The sequence below is a fragment of the Perca fluviatilis genome, chromosome 19 (genome assembly GCF_010015445.1).
Source record: "Perca fluviatilis chromosome 19, GENO_Pfluv_1.0, whole genome shotgun sequence".
NCBI classification, from domain to species: Eukaryota; Metazoa; Chordata; class Actinopteri; order Perciformes; family Percidae; genus Perca; species Perca fluviatilis.
The window spans coordinates 30,195,293-30,207,820 of record NC_053130.1 but is presented as its reverse complement, the minus strand read 5'-3'; the positions used below and the strand labels follow the sequence as shown (position 1 = coordinate 30,207,820).

Below are 12,528 nucleotides of genomic sequence, written 5' to 3'. Positions count from 1 at the left end.
CTCCAAGGTTGTAAAATTCTATCAGCCTTCACCATCCTTCTCTCATAATTATATTTAACAATTTCTTTAAAGTTGTCCGGTAAATAAATCCCTAATATATTAACTTCTCCATTAATCCATTTAACAGGGGCCGAACTGTTTAAAATAAAATTGGTATTTTTTAATGTCCCAATTCTCAAAATATTACATTTCTCAAAATTAGGTTTCAATCCAGATATTTTTGAAAAAATATTTAATTCCTTTATTAATCCTTCCAAAGTGGATTGTGTTGGTTTTATGAAAAAGGTAGCATCATCAGCATACATTGTCAGCTTAATCTCTTGCCCATTTGGAAATAAACCCGGTATATCTGGATTATTCCTAATTCTAATAGCCAGAATTTCAATACATAAAATAAAAAGATATGGCGACAAAGGACACCCCTGACGGACTCCTTGCATTAATACAAAAGTGTCTGATATATGACCATTATTGATCACTCGACTAACAGGATGATTATAAAGAGTTTCAAACCACTGTATTAAATTATTCCCAAAATTAAAAAAGCCAAGACATTGTTTTATAAACTTCCATTGTACTTTATCAAACGCCTTTTCAAAATCAGCAACAAACAATAATCCTGGTTCCTGATGGTTCTCATAAAAATCTATCGTGTCCAGTATTTGTCTCAAACCGTCTCCAATAAATCTTCCCTTAATAAAACTTGTCTGATTGTTTTTTATAAGATCTCCAATTATATTTTTTATTCTTAAAGCAATACATTTAGTTAAAATACGAGTATCACAACAAAGCAAGGTCAATGGCCGCCAATTTTTTAACCATTTGGGATCTTTATATTTCCCATCAGGATTTTGTTTTAAGAGTATTGAGATAACTCCCTCTCTTTGTGAGTTAGATAGAATACCTTTGTAAAAAGAAAAATTGAAAGATTCTAATAGGGGTTTTTTATTTCTGTAAAGAAAATCTTATACATCTCGGTTGGGATTCCATCGATACCAGGAGATTTACCAACTGAAAATGAATTAATTGCTTCCAATAACTCCTGCTCTGTTATTTCGCCTTCACAGCTTAATTGCTGTGAAGTAGAAAGTACAGAGACATTGTTTGAAGGGAAATATTGCTCATTCACACCATTAAGGGGCTCCGAACTTGCATCATTAAAATATAAAGCTTTAAAATATTCAAATTCTTCCTGCAATATTTCTTGTGGATTTGTAACCAAAACATCATTTCTATATAAACTCATAATATTCTTTTTAACAAAGTTTCTTTGGTTTAACCGTAAAAAATGTGCTGTACACTTCTCTCCCTTCTCCATCCAAGCAGCTTGTGACCTAAGCATAACTCCGTTTACCCGTTCCTGATAAAGACTCTCCAATTTATCTTGTTTTCTTTTAATTAATATTTCTATTTCAATTGCATAACTTCTATCTAATAATTGTTGTAGTTCATTTATTTCGTCCGCAAGCTCTCGTTCCTGTTTTAGGTTTCTTTTTTTCTTGATTGATCCCATCTTAATCGCATGTCCTCTAAAGGAACATTTAAAAGCCTCCCAAACATTATGTGGATTAGAGGAATTTTCATTATCTTCGAAAAATTCCTTGATAAATCTCCTGGTAATGTTAACAAATGAATCATCATTTAAAAGCGATACATTAAACTTCCAGTATTTCGGGCATTATTAGTGGGGTCATTTACGAGATACAAACGTGGGTCCATTAGCCCCTGCGCTAAGCTATTGAGCTGATAATGCTACTCTACGCTAACTCTCCCAATGTTCGACCCAGCTGAAAAAAGCTTCTGGGGGGGGTGTTTGGCTCGAGGTCATGGTGCAAAGGACCCTAGGGTGAAATTACTCCGAACCATCACTTTAAGGGCTGCCTAATAGTCGTTTGACGATCATTATTTTTTTTTTTTTATATTCGAATGATATTCGAATGATATTCGAATAACGAAGTTCGGAGTCAAGGCCCTAGAACAAACTAGGGACAGGTGTGTGAAAAATGGGCCTCCCGGCCCACGTCCACACAGGATGGTGGCGGCAAGGACACACTGAGAATGGGTGGTGATGGGATGAAGACACAGCAAACAGCCAACGTGGATTTGCAGGAAAAATGTAGATTTATATACAGTGCTAAAATACATCGTCCAGCACTCTGCCAACAACAACAAAAACTTCCAAAACAAGCAAACAAAAAAAAATGAACCACTGGGTTTCTCAATTTAACTAGCACAAGCAAAAAAAATCTCTTCTTTCAACAATTCTCTGTATACAACCTCTCAGCAAGTTGACACTCTCCCGACTCTCTCGAGGCACAAAAACCCTCGCTTTAACCCTTCGGAGTCTTGGGCTATTTTGGCCGTTTTTGAGTACTTTTTATTTTGCGACATAAACAAATGTTTACCATACCAATGTTTGGTATCTTTCTTTTCAGCACAAGATCACCTATATGACATGATAATTAGTTTTTCACTTTAATGTACTGTTTCAACATACTGGACACAAAAACACACAAAAAAAACACAAAATCCGATTTGAATATATTATTTTAATATACAAAACACAAACATGCTCAATCAAGCATTTTTAAAAGTTTGTAATGTAAACACAAGTTGTACATATCAACATAAAAAGGTAAAATTCAGATATAATCAAGATATATACAAAAGAATATGATTTACAAATAAAAGCGAGTGGGTCAATGACAAATAAGGCTTTTAAAAATGTGTTTTTAAAATAATCTTTAAAAATGGACAGAATACATTATTTTGAATTTGGAAGAGTGTGTTTAAACAAGTCTTAATGGTTGCACAACATTTACAGGGGTTTTGATACATTTTTAGACTGTATTTGCAATTTCACCACCCAAAAGATGTCAGGTGGCGCAACCAAAAGTTTAAACAACGAAAAACACACTTCCTTCTTTTTTTTCTAAGTGTTTTTTTTTTGGTAAGTATACTTGAGAGTGTCTACTGTGCCTAACACATTATTATTTTGTAGTTGAGCTTGGTATTAAAACAAACTATTGCATAATTTATTGTAGGGGGTGGGAAATTTTGTTTTCCAACATCCAACTTTACATTTAAAATGTGAATAAATACTTTAGAAATCTAAAAAGTATATATTTTTATAGAATAATTATGTACATCACATTTTCCAACCATATCTTCACTTGAATCTATTATTTATTGGTTTAAAGTAGTATTTTACCTGGTTGCACCACCTGACGATGCGTAAGCGCACTTCGACAGATTCATAATGACAAGAAATATGATGAATAATTGCATTTTTATTAGAATACAGAATAAGAAAATCACAGGTGTCTCGGTTAACAGTCTATTAAAGTACAATTGGTAAAGATTAAAAACTGGTTATCAGTCCATTTAAGTAAACCGTATTAAACTGATCAGGAACAAAATTGTTTGGGCAATATTACATGACAAAAATGACACTTCATCTTCGTTAGAAACTGAATAGGCTACAATGAATAGAATTGATTAATTAAATTGTACTGTAGTTGAACGACAGTCATGTTTTAGTTTGGTTAAAAAAAACACATCTGATTAGGTCCACTGAAAATATGTATTTTAAATATGTAAATTTATCAAAAGTACTCAATTTAAAACATTAATCCCCTCAAATAGTAACAGGATTGCAACATATAACTTAAACATAGATAATCATAACAAACAACAATAAAGCTTTTCTTAACAAGACATTCTGAAATGTTTAACAGCGATCGTTTTGTGACTGGCATGTAGAAATGCGTCCGGTATGAATGGCCAGGCGCGGGATCAGGCATTTATCTACGCTACGTTGGCTCTATGAGCTCCGGTGGGTTTTCTCTGTAATTTCTTATTTTTAGGTGTGTCTTCTGAAGCTAGCCCAGTCTGCATGGGTAAGCTCTGTGTGCCGTGAATTAAGAGGCTCTGGTTCCGATATCACTTGGAGAACATCGGTTAGGTAGTAATATATCACATCTGCAGGATGGGGCCAAGTAAACACATTTTTATTGCCCAACTGCTGCATGCAGCTGACCTCAATCTCCTCACCAACCACCTGAAGAACCTGCCCCACAAATGGCTGCTCCTCATATTTCACCAAAACGAACTTTCCAATGAGATCTGGATCCTGGACACTTGCCTCGGCACTGCTTGTTGGAAATCTGACCATGGTGGTGTTATGGCACTCACAGATGTGGGGCCTGCTGCAGAAACAGGAGAGTTCTCGGTGCAGTATTTTTCCTGGTTCTGATGAGATCACCTGGTGTATTCCCAAAGTTCCCTTTACAAGGGGCACGACGTCAGGAACAGCTTCATCAAATCTTCTGATGTCCTCCTCACACACCCAGAAGAACTTTACTTCACTTGATGCCTGTCTCTCCATTAAAAATCTGTAAAAATCCTCAGGGGTTTGGATGTCTGCCTTCCCGGTTGACAGAAGAGTCAGCAATCCTTTTAACAGCACCCCTAACCCCATCTGGTGCACCTTTCCCGTGAGACCCTTCAGAGAAGTTCCAAGTGACCTGATTGAATCCTGAAAGGAAGGGGATGGTGCTCAGCAGGTAAAAGTTCTTTTTGTTACGGTACTGAGTGACAGGTCCATCGCTCATCACATGGAGAGTAGTAGGACGTGGGTTCCGACTGCCCAACACATCTTTTATCACAGGCTCAAGGTGGGCCCACACAGCTCTCTCATCATGCCGGAGGCACCCAGAGATACTGGCATAGGACTGCACACCAGCAGAGGTGTAGGCAACACAGGAGTGGACAGTAGCCTGCCTTCTGTTCCCACCAAAGTGAAAAGCCTGCACTTCTCTGTTCAGTTTGCAGCCAAAGTTTTCTGCAAAATCAACATGTAGGACCATTTCATCCTCTCTCAGGCTTTCCTTTAATGCCCTGCACTCTTTGGCCTGGTGAAGCCAATTGAAGTGGTGTTTCGCAAGGCCATCAAGCTTGCGATTAAAAAGTTCCAACAAATCAGTGAAATTGCCCTTCTGTGTCTCTTTTGACGGAGTTCATAAAGGTCCTCTGCTCCTCCGTGACAGGTTTTCTTACCCACTGAGACCACATCACCATCTCTTCTGTCTGGGGTTTTGAAACTTCCACTTCATCATAGCAGCATTTTGCACACACTCGGTACATGCAGGCCTTGTTGTCTGGATTGCACACAATTGCGGACAACAGCTGAGAGACACTGGTTGTTTTCAGAAGACCTTTCTGCTGCAGTTTTTCAGACAACAGTTTGACATTCTCATGTTCCATGCAGGCACATGTGTTCCTGTCAGACGTTTTTGGCTGAGTCACATAGAAAGGACAATATCTGACAAACTGTCTGTAAGAGAGCCTGTGGGACCTTTCCATTTCAGAACTAAATGATAAATGGAGTTCAGCTAGGGGTTTAACGAGAACACGCCTCTGCTGTTTTTTTTTTTTCATTGTCACTGTGTCTTTTTTCCCTGGCAGCAAGCGACTGTTCTCATCACGACAGAGGAACTCCACAACTTTGTCTTTCCTTTCTACAGCCAGTTTCTTTGCACCCCTGTTTTCTTCTGTAGTAGATTTAGCATTTCCCTGTCTCCTGGTTCTTTTCTGTCTTAATCTCTCTAGGCGTTTTCGAAATTTTTCGGTTTCTTTTCTGGCAGCCTCCATTTCCCTTTTCATCATGTTCATATCACGGCGCAACTTTGCTCTCTCTCTTTGCCATCTAAAGCTACTTGCTCTCAGTGGTGTGGAAGAGGCTCTTGGTTGCTGTTGATCTAAACTGTTCTCTGCATCAATGTCAGGGGGGTCAGGCTGAAGCTGTGCTATGGGAAGTGGATCCACTGACTCAGGTGCTTCAATGGGAGTTGTATCCAGTGACTCTGGTGTGCAATTTAAGATTTCCTTCATAGCTCTTTCCCTTTCCCTGTGCCGTCTCTGATCTTCCTTCCATTGTTTCCTCACTTTATTCTGTTCTGCTCTGGACGCTCGCTGATTGGGGGCTTCAACTTTTTTTTTTTTCCCTCTCTCTTCCTCTTTTGATAACTATAAAAACATCATGAACACTAAGGTTAACTGGCATATTCTATTTTGAAAATCTGAAAAGCCTGACTGATTGCTGTACAAAATTATCAATTACACAAAAACTGTGGCTTATTAAGATGTATTACCTTTCTTTCCTTTTTGCAAGATATCTTTCTGTTGCAGCTGGATCATTTTTAATGCGCTTCCTGTAGCGTGCAGCTTTTTCCTTACTTGATAGTGGCATCTAAAATCATTGAAAGAGATATTTTTTAAATATAATCATAAAAAGATATTTAATGTATATAGTAACTATTAATGTACAATTAATGAATATTTGTAAAAATATACAATAAAATAATTGAAGTTAACATGTTTATTTAATCCAGAAGTGGCATTCCTTCTGGTTGTGCCACCTGACTTACTGGTTGTGCCACCTGACTTTTGCTACTAATTTCAAATTATACAGGCACTTTCTTGGACACCTATACAACTTTTTGTCTTTGCTAACAAGTTTATTCATTCAATTTTATAATACAATAAAGAGTTTTAAATTAAAATAACTTTTTCTTAGTGTTACATTGGTTGTACCACCTGACATGTAAACTGTACAAATCTAACTATGAAGAGAAAGTTGCTATTTTTATGAATATATGAGAGGGATTTACAAACCTTTCACTCATCAGAAAAGGTCAGTTGGGGTCCTCTTGATGATGCAATATCCTGTTCACTCTTTTACCTCTTCACTTCAAAATAAAAGTTCCATGAATGTGGTTGCGCCGCCCTGACATTTCAGATATGCAAATTTCCGGACAAAGGTTTTTTTTCAATTTTCTAAACAATTTAAGAGCTATTAAACTAGTAAATGTTGTTTATTTGAAAGGTCTTCAATGTCAAAGTATGCCCCCATATTTATTTTTAATTTCCTTAACTTTTAAATTCCATATTTAATACTTTTCATATGGTGTTAATTTGCTTGGACGGTTGCACCACCTGACGTTTTGAGGGTTTTAGATGGCAAAACATAAAATATATACCATTTTTATGATACACTAAAATATGTTCAAACTATACAGATTTTATAGAATAAAATGATGCTTGTATGAATTCTTTTAAATTATTTTAAACCAAATTAATGCACTTGGACACAAAAAGTTGCATGTCACGTCATTGACCCGAGTGTAGCCATAGGCTTTTTTTTTTTTTAGCTTTGCCACTCTTGAAAACAGTTTATGCACACAATTATACAGAGAGCTACATTAAATGCCTTGCATTCTCAGAGTATGAGGGTTTCCAAATAGTGCAAATAAAACATAGAAAAAGGTAAAATTGAGATAAAATCAATCTATATACAGCAAAAAGCAGGTGTGGCAATAGGCGTTTTTTCTTTTCTTTTTTGCTTAGAAAATCTGTTTTTGCAGAGTGTCCTCATGGTATCCATGACAAAGTACAGCTGGAACAGGTCCATTGGTGAGTGTACTGAATGCATATTCACCTGGGCATCTGGTGTTCTGCAGGGCATGAACCTACTGGTTTGTGGGGCAGTATCAGGATCACTCTCTGTTTTCCAGGGCTCAGAGCTGTGGTGTGGCTGTCCTGACTTGGCTGGAGATCTTGAGCTGGTTTGACTCTTCCTTCCAGCCCCTCTCTGTGTAGGCCTGTCGGCTTGTTGTCAGGGTTGTAGATGGGCCTGGCTGCTCATCATCTCTGTACATGTCAAGACATATTGTACATCAAAAGTTAAAGATGTTCATTGGCACATATGCACAACAATTACAGTGCAGCAGTCATTGGCAATGAAATTGTTGTTCACACAACCCCCTCCCACACACAAATATACACAGACACACACACACACACACACACACATATACACACACAGAGAGACAGACAGAGACACAGACGCATATATATACACACACACATACATATACATATATATATGTATATATATATATATACACACACACACACACACACACACACACACACACACACACACAGAGAGACACACACATATACACAGAGACAGACACACACACACACACATATACATATACAAAAAGCTAAAAGAAAGCAATAAAAGTTTGTGTCACCTCTTGTTGTGAACCACAAAAGCCAAGTTGTCAATCTCATCGTCGCCACTTTCTGAATCCGACGATGAAATGTAAACAGCATCCTGGTCGTGGAGTCGATAGAATAAGTCGAGGGCTTGTTCAACCGAAAACATTCGCTTCATTTTCCTTCCGCAAAAAACTGTAGTTCTACTCCTAAACTACCTAAACTATCTACACTACTCCTAAACTACTTTCAAAATCTACTCAAACTCTTCTAAAAACTAGCAATATCTCTTTCGCTCTATAATATGTCTCTCTTTGTCTACTCCGTCAATCTCCCGCCTTTCAATTTTGCTTCTTTGCTCAGTTAGCTATTCTTCCCCTCCCCTCCGTAAAATGTGCAGCCTGAAGAGCAGAGGCCGAATATTTTCGTTTTTTGACAAAAACCGACGAAGTTATTAGAATAAATGCAACGCCCGCCGCATCTCATCTTGCGTTCTTTTATGAACGCCTCAATATTTTCAATATTTTTTTATATAAAGTTTAAATGATCATATCTCCATTTTTACTTGGTCTATCAACATAAAACAAAAACTAGAATGGAGTTTCAAGCCTGCACTTTCGACAGAAGTTTGTTTTTATGCTTCAACGCCTTAAACTGGTCATGTGACTTGATCACGCCGGCGTGATCGGCGACCCGGAAGAGTTAAATAAGGCCCTTCAATTACGCTAATTGGTAGAAACCAACGTGACAGGGTGTCTTGTTACGTATAGTGATTCAGCAGATATTTTATCTAATCACACACATACATTGAAATATAGTTCATCATACACCTCAGTACTCATAATAATTAAACATTAATTTCCTGTAATTGAATAACAATCTCCTTACAATACAGCCCATAATTTTATACTGCTACAATAGCTTTCCCCCGCTCAAATAAACACTTTCCCCTGTCCCAAACAGGGACCAGGAAATTAAAGTAGGTGCTATCAGTGTATTGTTGGTGTTTTTGTGCACAATGTATGGATTAACAGAATGGAATGTGTTATGGAGCAGAACTGACGGGTACCATGTCGTTCGCTATGTGGTTTACAGATGTTTGGTGAGTAACTGAAAGTTGTGTAAATAACGATCGCACATGAATGAATCACGCCGCGGTTGCCGGCACCGCATGTAGTTTCAAACATTAGACACTACATGTGTGTGTGCGTGTAAGCGTGTTTGTGCGTGTAGGATAAGGAGTCAGTTTAAATCTTGTGGGGAATGTCAAGCGAGTTGGGGAAAAGGAAGGGCTCTACCTTTTCACATTTCCCTCCTCTTCTGGAGGATCGCCACTGGGGTGGCGAGACAGAAAATCTGCCACCATGTTCTGTTTGCCAGCCCTAAACTACACCTCAAATCTAAAGGGCTGCAAAGCCAAAAACCAACGCGTTATGCGTGCATTAGTGTCCTTCAGCTTGTCAAGCTATGTTAAGGCTCGGTGGTCCGTTTCAAGGACAAAATCTCTACCTAGCAGGTAGTACCGGAAAGTGTCCAGTGCCCACTTTACCGCAAGGCATTCCAGCTCCACAGCTGAGTATCTGGTCTCCCGGGGAAACAGCTTGCGGCTTATGAAAGCCACCGGTCGTTGCTGTTCTCCCTCACCCTGGAGTAGTACTGCCCCCAGACCAACTCCAGAGGCATCGGTCTGTACAGTCCATTGCTGGGTAAAGTCTGGGCTCTGCAGCACAGGGTCACTGCACATAGCGTCTTTTAAGTCCTTGAAAGCCTTCTCATGCTTCTCCTCCCACCTGACCTTCACCGGACCAGACTTTCTGGTCAGGTCAGTGAGGGCCGCAGCTCTGCTTGCAAAGTTAGGCACAAACCGCCGGTACCACCCAGCAAGCCCCAAAAAGGACCGGATATCCTTCTTGGTCTGGGGCTGCAGGCAGTCACGGATAGCCTCAATTTTGTCCTTCTGGGGTCTGATTACCCCACAACCTAGGACGTGTCCCAGGTACTGCACCTCCTGCTGGGCCAAAGCGCATTTCTTAGGCTGCGCAGTCAGTCCTGCCTGATGTATGCGCCGTAGCACCTCACCAAGATGCCTAAGGTGCTCATCCCAGGTAGCACTGAAGACGACAATGTCGTCCAAGTAGGCAGCTGCGAAAGCACTAGTCCCATCCAGCACACGGTCCATTAACCGCTGGAATGTGGCTGGCGCCCCCTGCAGGCCAAACGCCATCACCTTAAACTGGAACAGGCCCTGGGGTGTTCTGAAGGCTGTGTAGGGCCTGGCATCCTTAGCCATTGGCACCTGCCAGTAGCCCTTATACAGGTCCAAGGTGGAAATGAAGTGCGCCTTCCCAAGGCGCTCAATAAGGTCTTCCAGCCTGGGCACGGGATATGCATCGAAGTGTGATTGAGCATTTACTTGCCGGAAGTCGATGCAGAAGCGCATGCTGCCATCCTTCTTTGGAGCCAGGACGACAGGGCTGCTCCAGGCACTCTCCGACCGCTCAATCACTCCAAGTCTCTGCATCACCTGCAGCTCCTCCTGGAGGGCAGGCAACATTCGCTCTGGAACTCGGTACATCCGCTGCCGGAGTGGTGTGGTGTCCTTCAGCAGGACGTTGTGCTCAGCCATGGATGTGGATCCAGGCTGGTCGCTGAAGAGGCCATCAGGGATGACAGCCCACAACTCCTGCTGCTGTTGTGGGGTAAGATGTGTCACGTCAATCTCTCCTGCTGGATGGTCTGTAGGGAAGAACTGCTCTGGGGTGTCTTCCTCCTCCTTCACTGCTTGTACCAGCAGCTGTTGGCTCAGTGGCACCTCTCTCTCGTGCCACTCTTTCAGCAGGTTAATGTGAAATACCTGCCGCTGCTTTCTCCTCTCTGGCATTTCCAGCTCGTAGGTGGTGGGCCCCAGCTTCCTGCTGATGCTGTAAGGTCCCTGCCACTTGGCCAACATTTTTCTGGCCTGGCTGGAAGGTTCGTTGCCTTGTTCTCTGGTCATACCAATTGGTCTGGGTCCGTTGCGCTTGCTGAAGGTTGTCCTTCACCAGGGTGGTCATCTCTTCCATCTTCTCCCTCATGGTGATGACATAGGTGAGGATGTTGGTGGTGGTAGGCTTTGGTGACTCCCAGGCATCTCTGAGGAGATCAGGCGGGCCCTTTACCGGTCTACCAAACAGGAGTTCAAAGGGGGAGAACCCGGTCGAAGCTTGGGGAACCTCCCTGTAGGCAAACATGAGGTAGGGGAGCCAATGATCCCAGTCCTTGCCATTGGCAGCCACAAACTTTCTCAGCATGCCCTTCAAGGTCTGGTTGTACCTTTCTACCAGTCCGTCAGTGGGGGTGGTAAGGAGTAGTCCTAATACCCTTAATACCCAACAACCCATACACCTGCTTCATTGTGTTAGAGAGAAAAGCTGTTCCCTGATCAGTTAGAATCTCCTGGGGAATCCCTACCCTGGAGAATAACTGTAGAAGTACAGTGGTAATGGTTCTAGCTGGGACCTTTCGTAAGGGAAAAGCTTCGGGGTAGCGGGTGGCATAATCACAGATTACCAGTATATATTGGTGGCCTGCCTGTTTGCGCTCTAGGGGGCCAACAATGTCCATCCCTATCCTAGTGAATGGCACATCAATAACTGGGAGAGGCTTAAGTGGGAACGGCTTGACCTTGTGCTTGCTTGAGATCTGACATGTGGGACATGTTTTGCATTATGTATATACATCAGTATAAATGCCAGGCCAAAAGAATTTGTCAGCTATTCTCTGAAGTGTTTTTACACTTCCCAAATGACCGGCCCAGGGGATGTCATGACCTAAGCTCAGTATCTTTGGCCTTAGGCTACAGGGGATCACTAGCTGCTCATTGCTGCTCCCTTCAGGCTGGTGATATAGCAGGCCCTGTTGCACAAATAAAAATTCTCCCAAAAGAGCTTTTGCCTGACCTGTGCTCACCCCCTCGATTACCGTAGCCTTGCCGAAGAGCTCTTTTAGGGACTCATCTTGCCTCTGCAGCTCTTTTAAATCGTGGGGAACTTCCCATATATCTTTCCCTGCAACTGGTTCTGGTTCTGACTCAGCCAGAACTCTAACAGTGCCCAACAGCTTTTCTCATCTGCGCTGCTGATGGGTCTTCACTGCCTTAATCTTCTCTGGAGAACTTATCTCCCTTTTGCTGAATGGCATCATCTCTAATTCCCTCTGGCTATCTGTCTTTGTCTGAGACCTGGTAGCAACCATACTCACTGGCAGAGTAGACTGCACCATTTCTGGCAGTATAAGCACATCCTGGCCTAAAACCACCAGATGGCTCAACCCCTTAACAACGCTAAACGCTAAAATACGTCATCCAGCACTCTGCCAACAACAACAAAAATTTCCAAAACAAACAAAAAAATGAACCACTGGGTTTCTCAATTTAATTAGCAAGCAAAAGAAAATCTCTTCTTTCAACAATTCTCTGTATACAAC

At 41.2% G+C, this 12,528-nt stretch overlaps 2 protein-coding genes across 7 annotated transcripts in view; one reads left to right on the top strand and one right to left on the bottom strand.

Annotated features, from left to right (window-relative positions):
- Positions 1-12,528, top strand: part of tk2 (thymidine kinase 2) — an 87,268-nt gene that overhangs the window by 57,976 nt on the left and 16,764 nt on the right. The window lies entirely within an intron of this gene.
- LOC120547658 overlaps positions 6,001-12,528 on the bottom strand; it is a 48,310-nt gene continuing 41,782 nt past the window's right edge. For 2 of the 5 annotated variants that reach the window (XM_039783187.1, XM_039783188.1), the window contains exon 18: positions 6,040-7,710. In XM_039783187.1, the coding sequence (XP_039639121.1) occupies positions 7,578-7,710 (133 nt within the window). In that variant the 3' untranslated portion in view covers positions 6,040-7,577. The other 3 variants (XR_005637093.1, XR_005637094.1, XM_039783189.1) reach the window with 3 other exon arrangements.